The sequence below is a fragment of the Scardinius erythrophthalmus genome (assembly GCF_964197995.2).
Source record: "Scardinius erythrophthalmus genome assembly, chromosome: 5".
Classification (NCBI taxonomy): domain Eukaryota; kingdom Metazoa; phylum Chordata; class Actinopteri; order Cypriniformes; family Leuciscidae; genus Scardinius; species Scardinius erythrophthalmus.
Genome location: NC_138225.1, coordinates 31,446,822 through 31,465,961, shown reverse-complemented (window position 1 = coordinate 31,465,961; position 19,140 = coordinate 31,446,822). Strand labels below are relative to the sequence as shown.

General features: G+C 37.7%; 2 protein-coding genes and 1 long non-coding RNA gene across 3 annotated transcripts in view; 1 reads left to right on the top strand and 2 right to left on the bottom strand.

Annotated features, from left to right (window-relative positions):
* Positions 1-27: 27 nt before the first annotated feature.
* Positions 28-3,075, bottom strand: f2r (coagulation factor II (thrombin) receptor). Its single transcript, XM_081366949.1, has 2 exons — positions 2,813-3,075; positions 28-1,597 (listed from the first exon to the last, which is right to left on the bottom strand). The coding sequence occupies exons 1-2, from the start codon at positions 2,880-2,882 to the stop codon at positions 423-425; spliced, it is 1,245 nt and encodes a 414-aa protein (XP_081223075.1). The 5' UTR covers positions 2,883-3,075; the 3' UTR covers positions 28-422.
* The window catches only part of iqgap2 (IQ motif containing GTPase activating protein 2), a 54,346-nt gene continuing 38,140 nt past the window's right edge, over positions 2,935-19,140 (bottom strand). The window contains exons 18-38 of the mRNA XM_081366945.1: positions 18,586-18,728; positions 18,323-18,493; positions 17,311-17,394; positions 17,116-17,187; positions 16,964-17,033; positions 16,637-16,845; positions 16,225-16,377; positions 14,858-15,021; positions 14,447-14,671; positions 13,665-13,805; positions 13,251-13,335; positions 12,756-12,988; positions 10,998-11,130; positions 9,543-9,645; positions 9,185-9,326; positions 7,883-7,970; positions 7,573-7,785; positions 7,103-7,263; positions 5,497-5,640; positions 4,707-4,815; positions 2,935-4,578 (exon numbers count right to left, since the gene is read on the bottom strand). Coding sequence (XP_081223071.1) covers positions 4,465-4,578; positions 4,707-4,815; positions 5,497-5,640; positions 7,103-7,263; positions 7,573-7,785; positions 7,883-7,970; positions 9,185-9,326; positions 9,543-9,645; positions 10,998-11,130; positions 12,756-12,988; positions 13,251-13,335; positions 13,665-13,805; positions 14,447-14,671; positions 14,858-15,021; positions 16,225-16,377; positions 16,637-16,845; positions 16,964-17,033; positions 17,116-17,187; positions 17,311-17,394; positions 18,323-18,493; positions 18,586-18,728 — 2,957 coding nt within the window. The 3' untranslated portion in view covers positions 2,935-4,464. The remainder of the gene's footprint in view (positions 4,579-4,706; positions 4,816-5,496; positions 5,641-7,102; positions 7,264-7,572; positions 7,786-7,882; positions 7,971-9,184; positions 9,327-9,542; positions 9,646-10,997; positions 11,131-12,755; positions 12,989-13,250; positions 13,336-13,664; positions 13,806-14,446; positions 14,672-14,857; positions 15,022-16,224; positions 16,378-16,636; positions 16,846-16,963; positions 17,034-17,115; positions 17,188-17,310; positions 17,395-18,322; positions 18,494-18,585; positions 18,729-19,140) is intronic.
* LOC308691582 lies at positions 10,302-18,860 on the top strand. The gene is made up of 4 exons (XR_014030263.1): positions 10,302-10,404; positions 11,631-12,964; positions 17,381-17,643; positions 18,359-18,860. It is a non-coding gene; the product is annotated as an uncharacterized lncRNA (long non-coding RNA).

The following is a 19,140-nucleotide window of genomic DNA, read 5'->3' as shown; positions in this document are numbered from 1 at the left end:
TAGCATGCAAATTACAGTAATCAGAAATGATGTTAACAAACCATTTTAATCTTTACAAGCATTAGTATCTGATTTGTACTGTAAAAATGTTTTGATTCGCTATTTGACATGGTCACAATTCACAAATGATTACAAAAATAAAGCAAGGATATATACATTAGCAAAGACGTTACAAGAGCACAGAAATGGTTGAAGTCCCAATAGAGTTATTTGGATACAAAAAAAATGCATGAATAATTAAAGAGTTCCAATGAATGATAATGCAATCAACCCCCACCATTCTACTGAGCTAGGTTAAACGAAATGTGATTGAAAGTCCTTGGAAACCTGCTGCAGCTGGTTTAAGAAAGTCTCTCACTCAGGCCAGCTGCAAAGTTCTCAAACCCCTCTAGAAGCAGCCATCAGACCAGCCCGTTTGCTTTTCATGCCATCAGCTTCCTGTACTGGTTGCTCACGCTGCTTTGAAAAGTCTCGACCTTGGTTGACCTGGTGCTGCTGGTGAACTGTGCGCTCCTCTCCATGCCCGAGACCGCCTGACACTTGAGAAAGGCGAGAACCTGTTTTTGGCACTGAGACGACCCAAAGTAGTAGATGAGGGGGTCCAGACAGCAGCTGACGCTCCCGATGCACGTGGAGACCAGGTACGCGGCGTAGGACGCATCGTTTTGCTTGCGCGCGAACTGCACGTAATGCGCCAACAGGATGACGTTTGTTGGTGTGAAGCATATGACGAAAACGGCAAAAACAGTTACCGCCATAAAAACGGCCCGCGTTTTCTTCGAACGGTTTTCCACGTTGGCTGCGCACAAGGCCTGGATGATGCGCACGTAGCAGACGGTGCTAAAAATGAGCGGAATGAAAAAGAAAAGTGAAGAGATGACGGGGAAGAAGTACAGGTAGTACTCGCGGAGATGGTGGATGTCAAGCACGTCGTGACACGTGGTTATGCCCAGGTCAGGTAAGTGAATGGTCTGATTTGAAATCAGCAAAGGCATCGTCCCGCCGATGGACAAAATCCACATGGCGGCGCACACGACGGACGCGGTTTGAGGACTGCGCCAGGTAAGCGAGTCCATCGGGTACACGACAGCCATAAAGCGATCCACACTAATGCACATGATCAGCAGCACTGAGCAGTACATGTTGCAGTAGAAAGCAGCCGTCACGAAACGACACATCCCAGCCCCGTATATCCAGTTATTTCCGTTGTAATTGTAGGCTATTCTAAACGGAAGGACCAGGACGAACAGAAGGTCAGCGCAGGCTAGATTCATCATATAAATCGCAGCCGGTTTCTTTGGTCTCACTTTGCGCACAAACATGACGAGCGCCAGCAGATTTAGAGGAGCGCTGATAATAAACACTATAATATATATTGTAGGGATGACAGCGGTCACCACGCGGCCTGTGAGGAAGCTGGAGGCCTCTTGAGAGATGTGATAGGTCTTTTTAGGCACATGGTGGTGGTGATCTTTCCTGGGTTTGGATGCTTGGCCCGAACTGGAGCCGCTGCCTTCGTCCTGCACGTCCAGATAATCAAATATTGGCTCATCGGTGACGGTGAGGAAATAACCCGAAAATGTCCGAATTAACGTTCCTGAAAAACAAAACAAACAAACAAAAAAAGGTGTAAAATGTTTAGCAAAAAAAAAAAAAAAAAAAAAAAAAAACATTGTCTGGACGATTCTCGTTAATGTTTTTCGTCACTGTTACACTGTTACCATAGACTGTAAAAAATAGACTGTTACACATGGAAATATTTTTATTTTTTTATTTTTTTTAGTTTGATGTATTATTCATTTATTGTCCCTTAATTTTATTTATTTATATATTTTAGATTAATATTTATTTATATATTCAAATATACTAATACTATATGTGCTTAAATAAATAAATAAATAAATAAATAAATAACTAGGTTTGCTGGTTTTAGCTCTCTGCCTGGTCATAGAGCTGCAACAAACGATTTAAATAATCGATTAATCTCGGTTACATTTACACATTTGGCAGACGCTTTTATTCAAAGCGACTTACATCGCTTTTCAAGGTACATATTTCCATTTTATCAGTTATTGTTTTCCCTGGGAATCGAACCCACGACCTTAGCGTTGCAAGCTCCAACGCCATACTGTAATTTGAGCTAGGTTATAATTTTTTATAAATCCCAGTGAAAAATCTAAAATCTATTATACGCTGGTCTTTCTAACATTTACAGATAAGTATAACCATAAAATGTTATGCGCTGAGGAAGAAAATTGTTAAAGGTATTAAACAGCACACGCTGTCAATCGATAATTCAATTATTTAAAAAAAAATTGCAGAAGGGATTTCATGATTACTTGGATGCATTTAAATAGTAATGCAGTTCATTACTACTCTCACTAGTTTCATAAAATGTTTATTTTTTAATTTTTTATTAGGCAACAGTAAAAACAACATGACTTTAGATTTTAACTTTATTTTAAAATTTAGATTGTTTATTATTTATATTTGAATATGCTAATATGCCTCACTGCTAAAATGCTCAAGGCCCTTTTCAAAGCTGGTTTAAACTTTTTTCCCAGAAGAGATTAAACGATTACTTGGTACCCTAAATAATATACAAAAAAAAAAAAAAAAAAAAAAAATGAATTACCATAAACGGAGTTGCTCAGGATTTCAACTTTCGACCAATTAGTCTTGCTTGCCTTTAAGAAGTTAATTTCAAATGAACTAGTAAGCACCTAGTGTGTAATTAGCTCCGCTTACCAAAGAACTTTAAGTTACTAAAGTTGTTTGTCCAGGGCAAAGAAAGAGGCAGTAAGTGTCTTACCGTTACTGGGCAGCGCAACCGCAGATCCCTCCACAGCCAGAAGCCCCATCAACACCACAACCCTCAACATCACGACTTAATTAAACAGGACAGCTCAAAATTCTTTTTTTTTTTTTTTTTTTAATTCACGCACTTAACATCAAATACTTTTTTCCCGAATGAGCCTAATCGCGCACGCTCTCAAGACATCAGGAAAGAATAGAGGGAGGATGCTGGATTCACTCCGTCTGGCGCGTGCACGTCAACGCCTACTCGTGCAGCTCAAGGACTCTAAAATCCACTACCACAGGAAAGACCAGGACTTGTTGATACAAATGTTAACTTAATTTGAAATTTCTAAGGGTTGTTATTTTACAGTATATTATACTGTTGATTTGTTTCACCTAGTGCTATTACAAACATATGAAGTTGCAGTTTTTGTCTGGAGGACAGAATTGACAGACAAAATTGCTAATATTGAATTTATACTCGGGTTTTTGATTCATAATACAGCCCTTAAGTCAGATCTGCCCTACATAAATGAACAAACGCAGTTTTGATGCAAGATGTATTTAATTAAAACCAATACATTCATCCTTCTCAGTACACATTTCTTTTAACTGAAAACGTTTAGGAATGTTCTTTAATAGGCATATTTTAAAAGATGTACAATTGAGCACTAAAAAATTATAGGCACAAGTTATTGTCAGGCCTGTGAAAAGTCTCCTCCAGTTTATCTTTTTAACAGCCAACACGGCAGTAGTGCATTTTGAGTCATTTGTCTTATTCCCACATTATACATTTTGAACATATTAAAACATTGCAGCTTCCAATACATTATTTGCCATCAAATATATATTTCAATTATATTCGTATTTAAAAAATATAATCCATACACAATTTAAAAAACAAAACAAAAAAATCCAGTCATCATGCAATATTGTGAACATCTGTTTCTTTGATTGTGGTGATTAAAGTAAAATCTTAAGTATGCTATGTATGTACATCTTGGCATGTATCATATCATTCTTAGAGTGGCGAGATCTCATTTTATAGTTAACTAAATACAGAAAACCTGCAAAAACAGTTGCACAAATATCCTGAATGCTCAAAGACATTTCTTTTACAAAAACATCTAAAAACCAAAGGCACGTTCCATTCTTTTTGCACAATTTGCAAAGTGTAAACTAACATTGATTGCTAGTTAAATATTTCCAAACATATTTGACCCTGGATCACAAAACCAGTCACAAGTCGCACGGGTATATTTGTGGCGATAGCCAACAATACATTGTATGGGTCAAAATGAACAATTTTTCTTTTATGCCAAAAATCATTAGGATATTAAGTAAAGATCATGTTCCATGAAGATATTTAGTAAATTTCCTACTGTAAATATATAAAACATTTATTTTTGTGAGTGAATGCAGCACAATCGTAAACATAAATTGACAATTTTAATTTTCTCAATGTTTTGATTTTTTTGCACCCTCAGATTCCAGATTTTGAAATAGTTGTATATCGGCCAAATATTGTCCTATCCTAACAAACCATACATCAATGGAAAGCTTATTTATTCAGCTTTCAGATGATGTATACATCTCAATTAAAAAAACTGACTGGTTTTGTGGTCCAGGGTCACATATCTGCACTGCATTAACTCCAAAGGATTCTCATTTTCCATAGAACTTTTTGTTCAAAAGGAAGATCAGTAGATTGACGTTGACTTTGGCCTTGCCAAACATTTTCATGACAGCTACTCCCTCGTACTGAAGCTGCAACAGGTCCTAAAAAAAAAAAAAAAAACACAAGACATTAAAAATGTCCATAAATACCGAATTCCGAATAATAAAAGTAGTATCCTGCATGCATAGGAGAAGAACTTGTGCCAGGCTCTGTGCACCTGGAAACTGACCTGGAAATGCAGTTGCACCTTTTCCATTTCAACACCCATAAACTTGGCCTTTATCTCAAAGTCACCCACTTCCTCACAAGGGCAAATGTCAAACATGACATTTTTTAACCTGAAACGTACAAAACACTTACTGAAGTACTGGAATAGGTGGGGCTTAGAGTGCAAAATGACTGGTAGTGCCTGGTCAAAAGTACAATAAGCATAATACATTCCTGAAACGGACAACAAATTAAACGACTAAATCCCTTAGCACTGAAAGATAACATTATTAATATTCTTTTGATCTGCCTGAAGAGATAGCAAAAATAGTTGGCTTGTCACTCACTAAACTCCTATTTGGCCTGCATGAGGAAGAGCAAAACAGGATGGATAACTCCTCATAATGCACTACCCACCCTTTAATGCAACACACAAACTGCTGACTGTACATTAAGCATTCTCTGAAAAGCATCTTGTGCAATATGTCCCAGCCACTGATCTGGGGTCAGTTCAAATCAGGGGTGTCCAAACCTGCCCCTGGAGGGCCACTGTCCTGCAGAGTTCAGCTCCAACCCCAATTAAACGCACCTGAAGCAGCTAATTATGTTCTTACAAGGCATACTAGAAACTTCCAGGCAGATGTGTTGTGGGAGAGAAATTGGAGCTAAACTCTGCAGGACAGTGGCCCTCCACGAGCAGGTTTGGACACCGCTGGTTTAGATATTTCTGTGCTTTATTTTGGCACAATATAAAGTTACGCATTATCAATGCAAAAGAATAAAAATAAATGGTGTAAAGAGGAAGTACACACTGATTAGTCTGGAGGCCTTCAATCTCCAGAATGACTCCTTTCTCATGCAGTTTGGCAGCTGTGTACTTCAGGGACGAGGCCTTGGACTTCTTAGTGCTCTTCTCTTCTTCCTTTCTGTCCAGTTTAATGGACCTTCGTGAATTCCTGGTGGTGAAACAACCATTAGTGAAATATATGTCAGATAGGACACTTCCCAATTTACACACCAGTAAGTGCCCCTCTTAAGCTATTGTGTATCATTGGTTAATTGCATTATGTATTGTGCCAATCAATAATCATTTGAGATATTAATAAACTTGTGAAAATGTCTCAACATGGGGATAAGATCAAATGAATTAAAGTTAGTCAGTCATTGGGACAGATTAAAAATTGGCAAAAGTTAATTAAATTAATTTATGAACAAATTGATATTAACAACAGATTTGGTGCTGCACCTCAAATGAGCAGGAAATCAACAAAAAGGTCAAATATAATAAAGAAAAGCAATAATTAAACTGAAAATGCAATAAATGTCATAAGTTTTAACATTATTTTCTAAATTACTACATTTAATTAAATATATAATGAATATATCTGTTTTATTACTTGATTAAAGGGGGGGTGAAATGCTATTTCATGCATACTGAGTTTTTTACACTGTTAAAGAGTTGGATTCCCATGCTAAACATGGACAAAGTTTCAAAAATTAAGTTGTACGTTTGATGGAGTATTTCTGTTCCAAAAATACTCCTTCCGGTTTGTCACAAGTTTCGGAAAGTTTTTTTCGAGTATGGGCGTGTGTGACGTCAGATGCGGCGGAATTTCCTTATACGGGTCCTAAGGGCTCTTCTCCGGAAGGACGCGGACGGGCGCGCACTCGCAGACCAGAGCAAGAGAGCGAAAGCAGTACTCCCATCAAAGCGCTGTGCTTGGCTTTAGCACAATGTCACCAAAGAAGTGGGTTTTTGGTTGCCAAAAACAAGACAACCCTGCACAGATTCCCAAAGAACCCAGCGTTAAGGGACCAGTGGATGGAGTTTGTTTTTCCAGAGCATCAACGGAGTTGTGCAAGTGTTTTTGTTTGTTCCCTGCATTTCGACGATGATTGTTTTATAAACAAGGCCCAGTTCGACGCCGGATTTGCAGATCGTCTAATGCTTAAGGATGGAGCAGTCCCAACGATAAAGGTTCACGGTCGTGCGTTGGCGGTGAGTAAAACTGCTTCAAATGTCTGTGTGTTGTTAGCTATCGGCGCGTAAGAACAGCAAGTAAACATGGTGCTCGTGATTCTTTAGCTCCGCCCACATGGCACACCTCCAGCCGCTCGTTTTTTTCCGGAAAGACTCGGTACAGCCTATCTTTCTTTTATAAATTTAATAAAACTAAAGACTTTTTGAAGATATGAAGGATGCAATACTACTCTATAGGTACTCAAGATTAACAGGAGATTGACTGAAACTGAGTGTTTCACCCCCCTTTAATTATTTGCTAATCAAATTGCAGGCTCTTATCTATGTATTGAAAAACACAATGAATTGCTTAATTGATTTCTTATTCACATAATTATGAGCATGCTTGTACAAAATATGAAAAGTTGCCAGAGAACATTACATGTATCTCCACTCACTTTCTGTTGAGGTTATCCAGACAGGTTTTGATGTATGTGTCATAGTAGTTGATCTGTTCTTGATAGAAAGCTGCCTTGGAATTGAGCGCAGTCAGAGTCTGCTGCAACTTCACCAATTCGGCTTTCCTCCTCTGCCTATAGCGCCGCTGGTATCGAATGTCCTGCCACATGCAAAAAAAAAAAAAAGTCATTACATTACATTACATAAAAAAAAAAAAACATTACAAATACAGTCAGACTAAAGACATAAACTAACTAGTTGAAGGCGTTTATGGCACCCTGCAGTCCTAAAGGGAGCAAGATAAGGGACATGCCATTGTTTAATAGACGCATAGCAATCATTATATGGCTTAGGAATATCTACATTCATCCCATATGCAAGTATTACTCATCAGTGAGCCATGCTTAATGTGCGCCAAGCTCTTTTCACATAGTTCCTGCACCCCTGAATGAAGTCATAACAGCCTGACCTTGGAGATGTCATTGATGACTTCCTGGTACTTGTGTTTCGAGCTGGCCAGACCAGCCTGCTCTAGAGTTCTCAGGTTCCTGAGGATCTTCCTCTTCTTCTGCTCCAGAGGCAGCTGGCGGTCTTCTAGCATGGCCTGGCTGCTCTTTAACCCTTCTGGAGTCTGAGAGTCCTGCACCACCTGACGCTCCACAAGCTTAGCATGCTCTGCCTCCTACAACACCAGAGAGAGAGGGTTGAACTTCATCTGAATCTGTTAGAAGACTGGCCTCCATTCAATCTTGATCATGGGGGAAAGGCCTACTGTGTACCTGTGCAGCAGAGGCGGGAGTTTCCAGGATATCGGTGAGTGTCTCCCCTGGTTGAATTTTCACCACATCCACTATCAGTTTCTTTGTTCTGCAAAGTGACAGGCAAACAAAGATGAGGATGCACTTATCAGAGTGTCTCAACATGTTCTGCGTTTTCTCATCTGGTAAGATACGGGCTGACATTGTTCAGCAGATAATGCAATACAAGTCTACTTCTTTGGCACTCACAATTGAGACTTGATAAAGCCTGCAATATGCTGGTGACATGAGGGAAAAAACAGAATTTTAGTTTTTGATTGAAATAACCCTAACTTAAAAATGTTCGAACTTGACTGAATTTATGCTTGTTGTGATTTTTATACATTCTGTCACTGGGGTTCAATGCTGTTTTGGCTTTTTTATTAAATGGACAAGAACCTACTTCAAAATATATTTTATGTTCAACAGAAGAAAGAAACAAATTCATGCAAGTTTGGAATGACATGAGAGTGAGTAATAATAAATGAGAATTGGATGAGAGTAAATGATAATACAATTTTCATTTTTGATTAAACTATCCCTTTGAGAACAAGTTTGTCCAAAGTTTGTCTGGTAGTAAACGCATACCAAAAGTGCTTGCAGGGAGAAAACAGACTCATTTGTGATTTGTCTCACAACGTACATACACAAACTGGCTGGTTACAGTAATTCATGTTTATATGGTCTGTAAACAGAAGATCATACACGTCTGGGTCAAAGGGGCCTCACAGATGTTGTGTTTTTTTGGAAATGGAAATGGAGCAGGGTGTAAACATATAGACAATGAGTTATGATGTCACTCTTCCTGCTTCCTCCCTAAGGAAATACTGCCATAAAGATCCCTAGGCTAGAATTCTAGCAGTTAGCATGCAAGTTTAACAGAAGGACAATACTGGCCAGCAAATGATAGAATGAAACAAATGTTTCCTTTGAGTATTATTACACATTTCAAGTATTCAAGGCATTCAAATGTTTGTGTTGTTCTTAACAGACACATTAATATTGAAATGTAAAATGTTTGTTGCACTGAATTTTCACATTGAATCATCTTGTGAACAGGCCTTTACTTAATGCTAATTACACAAAGCGAGTCAAGAGGCCCATTTTAGAAGTGAAGATAAAACTGGTCACCAAACCACTTCCTCCCATGGGCAAGGAGAGATATGAAGACAGGAAATGATGAGGACAGTGAAGAATAGTTGAGTGTGCAAGAGAGATATTTATATGTGAGGACATTTCAAATTTTAAGGCAGTTGAAGAAGTGTTGATTACTTGCTCCCTTACTTTGTCATTAGACCCTTCATGTCTTTGTCATCTCCATCCAGCAGCTCAAACTTGTTGGTGAGGGTAAGGGAGATCTCTGTTTTGGCCAGCTGACTCAGTGAGTTCTCCTTGTTGGGGTCATTTGTGTCCACAGTTCCTTCACCTGAGTGTCAGAGTGTGTTTTACTTTCATTATTGTCTAAGTTCTGACAGCAGTTTCTGCTAATTTCTGTCATTTTCTATTAATCAACATTCAGTGAGTGAAAATTTATCTAAACACACACTGTTGCAAAAACATCAAATCAGTCTTTATGTCATCTAGGTGGATAATTCTGGTGATGTCTAAAATTCTGGTGATGTTGTATTTGTTATCATATTACCAATTAGAGACTCGATGTCAGGAACTTCCCCCAGGTCCTTCAGGAGCTCAAGCAGAAGATCATTGTGATCTGGAGCAATGGCTTCCTTGTGTTCCAACACCAGCTAGAAAAAAAAGTACATTTAACTATCAGCTACAACTAGTCTGTATAGACTACAAAACAACAAAACTTCTTGACAACACATCATCACCATATCAAAATCGACCTTGGATCAAGTTAACATATATTGTAATTACAGTTACTATTATGGTGATATCTACTTAAAGATTTTGTCAAAAAATCACTAAAAATGAATGCTCTTTATTCTGTAAAATGCAAAGTTGAAAATGTAAAATCTGGGACTCATTCTATTTTAATTTTTTTATAGAATCCGCAACATGACTAAGAGGATGAGTATTTGTTTCCAATCCATCTCATTGTCCTAAAATATGGAAGAGAAACCAGGCCAACACCAAACTTTAGGATTCAATACACAGTTCAGTTTGAAGGTAATTTCTTCCTTGTATATCTCCTAAATATTTGTTTTGAACTCCACATCACCTCAAATCACAGAATATCTCTGGTTCAATAAAATATATATTGCAGTCATAGAGCTGAAAATGGACATCACTTCTCTTAATTTATGTGTTGCACTCTTGAAAACATACATAAATGTTAGTTCTCCAATAGAAAGAATGTAGGCGTTTGGCTGAGTTGAGAAAAGTATACAGGCGCTATTTATTATGTCTGCACAGGTCATGATGTCACTTCCTCACACAGATGGATCAAGTTAAGCCGCTCCTCACAGTAGATTCCTCTCATGAGTTGCAGATCTAAAAAAAGCATTTGACTTCACATTCCAGATCACATGCCTACAGATACAGTAAGTCTTGAAAATATATGTTTTGATAAGTTGTGTGTCTCTTTTTCATATGAACAGCCCAGCAATAAAAGAAGAGGCCATCTCTTCCACTGAATGATGGGCTCACAGCTGTAATACAAACCTCTTTGTTAAAGCTGGCTTGAAATGAAAATTCACCTTATCTTTTTTCTAAAAGCAAGTTATAGAACTTATTGTGGATGGTTAGTACACGCATGTTTTATTTAATAATGTTTTGACCTTGTGATGTTAAATCTAAATGTCATAACTATATCTTCCAGTGAAAATGACTGACTTCTCTCTATTGATGTATGTAGGATTTCTCCAATCATTCAGTCTGCTTAAACCCCGCCCCTGCAAGCACTCATTTATCAGCCACCACTTTTGAGGGCAACGCCCACATCTCGAAATCCAATTAACAACTAAAGCATAGAACCAAGTCCCGCCCTACATTTTTTTCTTTTCCGACAATCCGTTACACTCGGGTGCGTTACAATACGAAAAAATATATATATATATATTTTGCTACTTCCATTTCATTGCAACTTTGAAAAAAAGAGATTTCTATTGAATTGGTTGGTTCTATTGTGGCTTACAGAGTGTGTGTTGATGATCTCCTCAATAGAGATGTAGATGACAGGTTTGCTGAGTGTCACCATGTCAGAGTACTCGTCCACGTTAAACTTCTCCTCAGGAGCTGGAACGTCGCAAGCTGCCTGGAAGAAGCCCCTGAAAAGCAATAAAAAAAAAGCTCACGTTTATTTGCCAGCAAAAGCTCCAGGGCTTTTGTGAAAACTACAGATTGTCCATCCGCATTTTTGTATCCCGGCCCACAGACAGTCGGGTTGACAAGGGGGTTATTTAGAGAACAGTTATTGTAAGAGTAGGTTTATCACTGAAAATTATACTATGTCTACTCTTTAAACAGCATTATACCTGTAGTAAAACTAGAACACTATGGCAACAGCTTTCTTACCTCTACGCAATAGTGTTTTACTTTGGGAGGTTCTGACAGAACGGCAGATTTCCCCCTCCAGTTGGCCTAAAACACTGTTTGTGGTCATCCAGTTTGAAATGTTGACTACAAAACACTTTTTTCAGATTTTCTATTGCGGCATTCTCTTTGTGTTCTTTGCAGCTTTTAGCCACTGCCTACAATGTGCTGGATCCTTCACTGGAAACCCAAAGTAATCCACTACGCTAAACGTTTACTTTTTAAATTCTTACAGACTTGCACCCAGGAACAATACAAGCCGACACCATTATGACTAAAAGTTTGCTAAGAAGTGTTTCCTACTAAAGCAATGTGGTATTTGACTGGTGAGCGTACTACACACAGCAGACTGATGGGAGTGGACATGCCCAGTGCATTATGGGTGTTTTCCTACCTATTTGACAAAAAGGAAGACAACAGGCCTTTTCTGTTTTTTTTCTTCTGTCAGGTAAGCACCTTTTTTTTTTGCCTTTCAACTGTATAGGCAGCCAAGTTTTATTAAAAAAGCCCATTTTGCCATCGGAAATCTGTGGATTGCGGTAGAATCATGGTAAAATATATAAACCCCATCGAATTAGCCAAAATATTTGATACACACATACGCAGGAGACATGGGAGTGTGTATCAGCTGTTCAAATTCTGTGGAAATCTGTTTTGAACCAAAAAAAATGCAAAACAAGATGTTTGAATCAAATGCATAATCAATTTACAATGCAAAGTATACTTGAATGAGGAGGTCACATGCTGTCATAAACTTATCCAGATCATCAGGCAGAATTGCTGAGAATCAGAGAGGAAAAGAAATCAGCAGGGAGTTTCCAGTAAGAATGACTCACCGGCATGGGAATGAGGGGCTTTGGGCAAAAGGTCATTTAGCACTTCCAGCTGCCTCGCACAAGCATACACAAACTAATACGTCTGAAGTGGCAACACACGTCTCTCCTCACTGCTGATGCCTTACTTTCATACAAAAACACTTCCTCACCTTTAACCTCAATTTCCATGCATCTTTAGCCTGTCCTGACTAAAGATTCGTCTGATTGTTTAAAATCTTTTGTTCAACTCATCAGTTTCTACAAAAAGTATTTTTGTTTCCATGAGAAGAAAACAACATTGGACCCTATTGACTTTCAAAAACACTGAGATATTCTTCAAAATATCTTCTTTAATGTTCCACAGAAGAAAGTAAGTCATGCATGTTTTGAGCAACATGAGGGTGAGTAAATGATGACAGAACTGTCATTTTTAGGTGAACTATCCCTTTAAGTATTTGATTCTTCTCAACAGTAATAGTATTTTTTTTGTGTGTGACCCTAGACAAACTAAACCTTAAACTCATGAAGTGCTCTGTTCTCCTCACCTGAACCTTTGATAGGTCTGGGAGATGTAGCTGTTCATGGGGGTGAGGTGGTCGCTCTCGTCCTCAAAAAGCTTGTTGGCAGCAGCATGCTGTAGCATCTTAGCCACTGATGCCAGGTTCCTCCTCTGCTCTGAATGCACCTGACCTCCGGCCGTCATGTCAATGATGTCAAAGCCATCTGGAGCCACAATGGCAGGATTCATGTAACGGTAATAGAGCAGAGTCCCTACAATCTGTGGGAAGAAGATGCTGCTATTCAAACTGAACTTATTTCATGTGAACCATTATTTTTCTGGGTTCTTGAGACGTTGACTCCACAAAATGTGATTTAGTTCATCTTTAATCTGTTGTGGTTCATTATGTGTCAAGCAATTCTAGCTACATTTCAAGTATGAAAGGAACTTTGCAGGCAGGACCCACTGAATACATATTTTAAAATAAACATTTGTATGGAATCTGGATACACGAGTACCATTAAAATATTCAACATCTGACCTTTAATAATTCATCCTCTGTGGCGTCAGGGAATTTCTCATGAAGCGTGTCCTTTAGAACTTTAGCAATATATCTCATGCCGTAACTGCATGCAAAAGAAAACAGATATCAAACAATACAAAATAAAAATCTGGCCATACCTTAAATTAATGAGAGGGTAGTAATGAATGCTGTGTGCAAAACAACACACAACGCTTATTATGTATTGAAAATATTTCTTGTTTTTGGCAGACTCTCTCTGTTTTAACTACAGTGCTGCCCCCTGGTGCACAATGACACTGTAAAGTTATATTGTATAAAAGAATCATTCATAATACAAGCATATTTGGCAAATATAACAGGCGAAATGAAAATGAACTGCATGAAGCATAACTGAACATCTGTTTGAAAGGTTGCAATGGTCTTTGTTCTTACGGGATGCTGTCCAGCGATGACATGATGGAGCCGAGCACTTTGTCCGTGACAGTACGGAGCATCTGATTGGAGGATTCCAGTTTAACCCTCACTTCCTCGTGTGACAGAGCCTGGTCTGGTGTGACCTCATATGGCAGCTTACTATGAAGTGAAGTTCAACAACAGTAGTAAAAAAAAAAGAATTAAACAAAAACAAAAGATAGAAAGAGGGGGTCGGTATGAGATATGCAATTTTTTTTAATGTATTTGAAAGAAGTCTCTCATCTATACCAAGGCTGCATTTATTTGATCAACCATACAGTAAAACTGTAATATTGTGAAATATTACAAAAATTAAAAATAACTGTTTTCATTTGAATATATTTTAAAAAGTGAAGTATTCTTAAATCATAATGCAAAAGCTGAATTTTCAGCATCATTACTCCAGTCTTCAGTCACATGATCCTTCAGAAATCCTTCTAATATGCTGATTTGGTGCTCTAGAATTTTTTTTAATATCATCAGTTAAAAACAGTTGTACTGCTGAATATTTTTGTGGAAACCTATTTATTTCAAATAGAACAATTTAAATTTAATTTAATGCATCTTTGCTGAATAAAAGCATTAATTTCTTGCAAAAGAATCTTACTGACCCCAAACTTCTGGTCATTGTTTTATTGTTATGATTTACAAATAGTATGGAGAAAAAAATGTAAATATGCTGACAAAGTTGGAGGGGAAATGGATGTGAGAAAGTGTGTGCAATATGTGAGATGAGAAAATATGCATATGAAAATATGAACCTGGCTTCTCCTGTAGCGGTCTCTAGCTGATTAACCCAGGCTTTGTAGATGTCTACAGGGTTAGTGTTGATGCCCAGGTTTTTGTCCTCAATGATCTCTTTAACCACTGGTCCAAGCAGCTGCCTGAGGGCGTTCTGTCCGCGAGCACCACGGTAAAAGCTCAGAACCATCTTAATGACTGTAGGGTTTCCCGTCACTATTTCCTGGATATGATCCACCTTAGATCTGCCAGAGATGACAGCAAAGTTAAAATGATATTTGCCATACTGTATATAATAAAGCAAAACTATACACATTGTCTCAGAGACACATTTGATTCACGTTTGATGCAATAATTATGAATTGAAATATATTAGTCTCTCTGAAAAATAATTTCTTTGCATGCTCAAAATCTCAGTCTCTATATCTTACTTGATCTCCTCTCGCAGCGCTGACTCAAAAAGCTTGAGCAGCAAGTACTCTTCCCGCTGGTTAGAGGCATAGTTATACAACGTGAAGATCACAGTGTCCATGAACTTGGTGGATTTGTTCTGGGGCATCTGGAAGATTAGCTTGGCCAGGTATGAAGGATTAGTCTGTTAAATTAAGAAAACTCATTGATCAAAAAAAATTAACTGAAAGGATTTACAGTATTTATAACAGTTTGTGCATTTTTTTAAAAAGTATGTTATATACATATACATGTATATATATATATATATGTTTTACAAATACTGTTTTTTACATATTTATAGATTATATATAATATCCCTTTAATGCCTTTGGTTTGCCACCAGTTGCAATTCAGCATTCCAGTCTATGGGCCCTATTTTAACGATCTGAAACGCAAGTGTCAAAGCGCAAAGCGCAAGTAACTGTGTGGGCGGGTCTTGGCGCTGTTGCTATTTTGCCGGCGGGATAAATGACTCTTGCGCCAGGCGCAAATCTAAAATGGGTTGGTCTGAAGTAGCTTCATTATTCATAGGTGTGGTTTGGGCGTAACGTGAAATAAACCAATCAGAGCGTCATCTCACATTCCCTTTAAGAGCAGACGCGTTTGTTCTAAAGCGGATTCCTATTGTAACGGCGGATTTGCCAGGCGCGCACCAGGAGCGGTTCACAGCCAAGGAGACCGACGTTCTCGTCAGGGACGTTGGGGATGGATAAACACACCCAAATTAACTTCGGTTAAAAAGGCGTATGATAATTTGGGTAAATGTGTAAGCTAGATGTATGCTTTTATAATAAATTGTCTATCTATCTATCTATCTATCTATCTATCTATCTATCTATCTATCTATCTATCTATCTATCTATCTATCTATCTATCTATCTATCTATCTATCTATCTATCGTAATAATGTATGATTTGCAAAAATGAAAACTGCTGCTTCTGTGTAGATGAGAGAATCAAAGTGCATTCACGTTGTGCACACGCTACATTGATTATGGCCAAGCATGCGCCCTTAAAATAGCTTATGAATAACATGCGCAACGCGCCACTGACTTTAAACAATTTTTTCCTGGTTAGTGGCGCAATTGTTTTCTAAACCTGCAAAATAGCATGAAGGAACGTTTGCGCCGGAACACGCCTCCTCTTTGCGCTGAACCGCCCCGGGGAGCGCAAGTGTATTTCTTAATTAACCGACGTGCTTCTGTGGAGGGAAAAGCGCGCTTTGCGCGGGTGCAAAATAGGAATGATACATGCGTCGGTGTACAAAGTCAATTGCGCTGGGTGCAAGATAGGGCCCTTAGTCTTTATTTATTTAAAATGACTGAATTTGGGCCAAAGGTCTCACTTGTAGAAGGTAAAAGAGATGCTGATAGGCCTCCAGTTTCTTCCTCTTGTCTTTGCTCAGGCCCTTGATGCCCTGCTTTTCCCCCATGGTCAGATCTTCTTTACTCATTTTGTTCTTTTTGCTTTTCATCTTTTTGCTGTGTGACACCACATCCTGCCAAAGGAGAAAACATTGAAGTGGTTGGAAAAATTAGGATGGGTCAAAGGTTAAACTCAGCTGGTTTGAACATCTGTAACTGCTTCTACTCTCATGAGACTCAAGAAAACATAAATGTTTTTTTTTTTTTTTTGGGAAAACTCAAAGGATAATGTAACATTTGTCTCATTAATCCATAGTATATACAACAAACAATCCACATAGTTTAACAATCTCAGTCTTTAAATTATTTAAAGCCACCGCATAAAAATAGCACCTGTAGTGTGATCCTGTTCTTTACTAACAGGCCAATCTTAATATCCATTAAATTCAGATCCTTTTCCATTTGCTGATTAGCACGAATCTTGGTGACCACTTCCTCTCTGAGCCGTGTCACTTCCTGTTCCTCCTGTAAATCGAGGCTACTTTGTTCCAGCAAATGTACAAATTTACGGACCACTGAGAGAGGGGGGTGCTGAGAACCGGCTGTTTGAAAAGTAAATGGAAAAACATTTATTTACCATGCAAACCAATCAACTATCAATACAAGTATATATAAATTAAATTACATAATACATTCAATATAATAATGTAATCGACTTACTCAAAGTTCTGTAGTCAACTCTTGCTTTATTAGCCTTAAGGTAAGCTTGAATCGTCACTATTTCTTTCTCCTGAACACGACACAGAATATTTCAGCGTCATGAGTATGCAGATGCAGAAGCTGCTCGTTCACTTGTGAGTGAGATGACTTACATGATCTTTGAAGAACTGCATTCTCTTAATGTAGCTTCGTTTAGCTTTCCACATCTTCACCAGTGACTGTAACTAAAGTGTAGAGGAAACATGTTTTCATGCTAAGAATAATTCAAGTTCTGCAATTCAAAACAACAAGGTGAATACGGTATGATGAAAAACGTAATAAAAGAGCATCAGTGATATAACCGTTACCTTAATCACCGTGCTCACGCTGTCTTGGAAGGTCTTTAGTCTGTTTTTATAGACTCTTCTCTGTTTGTAGCCCTTCCAGGATGCCTGCAATGGTAAACCAAACCCAATGTGAAAACTACCCGATGGCTGCATCCGAAATCGCATACTTCCCTACTATATAGTAGGCGAAAAAAAGTATGTGACAAAACAAGTATGTCCGAATTCACAGTACTCATAAAAGAGTGAACCCGGATGAGATTCTGAAGTGTGCATGGATACGATGGGCACTTTACTATCCCATGAGGCCACGGGAGATGATTTGTGAATGACAGTGAAGCGACGCAACTAATGCTGGTAGGTCACACGATAATGACAATATGGCGAATGTAGTACACATTTATACTAATATATATATATATATATATATATATATATATATATATATATATATATATATATATATATATATATATATATAGAACATACTTTTTTTAGCAGTTGCAAATATTCAAAATAAGTACCAACTCAAGGGAGTATGCGATTTTGGATTTTTTGAAGCCCCACACACCTTTTTTTCTACTATACTTTCATAGGATAGTGTGTTTTTCAGTGTTTTGTTATTGGTGCAAGTAAAAAGCCCTATGACAATTTTTCTGAAGTGTTAACATAAAATAATTTTGATTTACATTCTTTTGATGTGTAAATTAAGTACACGAAAGTGCCAATTATAAAACTATGAACTTAAGTAGTATATTGTTTTCTTTAATAAACAATAATTTAAACAAATAATAAAAAGTAATTCAAAAGAAGTTTTTTTTTATTTTAATTTTAAAACAGTGGTCAATATTAAAATTTGAGTCTTAAAATTTTCAAATTATATATACTTTGACATAAATAAGAATTGTATAGTAACATGCAGTTAAGTGTAAACAACAAAAAACAAACAAACAAAACAAATTCACAAGGCTGTAGGAGGTCTGGTATACCAGTAATCAGGTTAAGTATCTATCAATAATTTAACACAGTTAAGCACCTGTAGTTTGATGACGCTCGGCTCTTGTTTTTGCAGGTACTCCAGTCTGTCAGTATGTGCCCGCCTCACCAGGTATCCACGAATCAGGGCCTGCAGTTTGATGATCAGCGGCTCATTGGCCAACCACAGCTGCTCTCTGCTATACTCAGCTGTTACACTGCTCAAAACACTCTAGTTACGAGGAAAGAAAATATGAAATGAACTGCAGAGCTGTCACAAACAACCCAAAAAACTGCAAATGTATGTTTGTGCTAAAGACATACCTGAATATCTTCTTTGGTGAGCTGTGAACTGTCATGAAAAAAATTATCTGGCTCAACCCACGTCCCTTCTTTGCTTTCGATGTTATATAAGTAATCATATTTATCCTTGATCTTGTGTTTTACCCATGAACTGCCACTGGTCCCTACAGATAACACAATTAAAATTAAAGCACTGTGATTGCCCAGAGGTCCTGTGAAGAATAACTTATTTATGAAGAATTGCATATGTATTTGCCGGTCTGAAATCAAATAAACCAGTAAATGTTTTAGATGATGCTTGAAAAGTCTGTGGAATATTTACAACTAATATCTAACAATTTATCCAATTAAACTGGCAAAATTTGCACACAATTGACACAATTAGGTTTGTTAATGTTAATGATAAACATATACAAGAATAGGCTTGATAATACCATACACAATATTCTGTATAATTATATAATAAATTATACTTAATATGCATGACAATACATTCTCCAGCTCAAAGAGTAAGGCAGATAACAAGAGCTAAGTTAATGTTCAAATTATAGTTAGACCTTCCAGACCCCAGTCATT

Bases quoted from the DNA above. Each gene is read 5' to 3' on its own strand.
- f2r (XM_081366949.1), bottom strand. From the start codon at position 2,882: ATGTTGAGGGTTGTGGTGTTGATGGGGCTTCTGGCTGTGGAGGGATCT. The intron at 1,598-2,812 runs GTAAGACACTTA...TTTGTTTTTCAG, and splicing joins GGTTGCGCTGCCCAGTAACG to GAACGTTAATTCGGACATTT.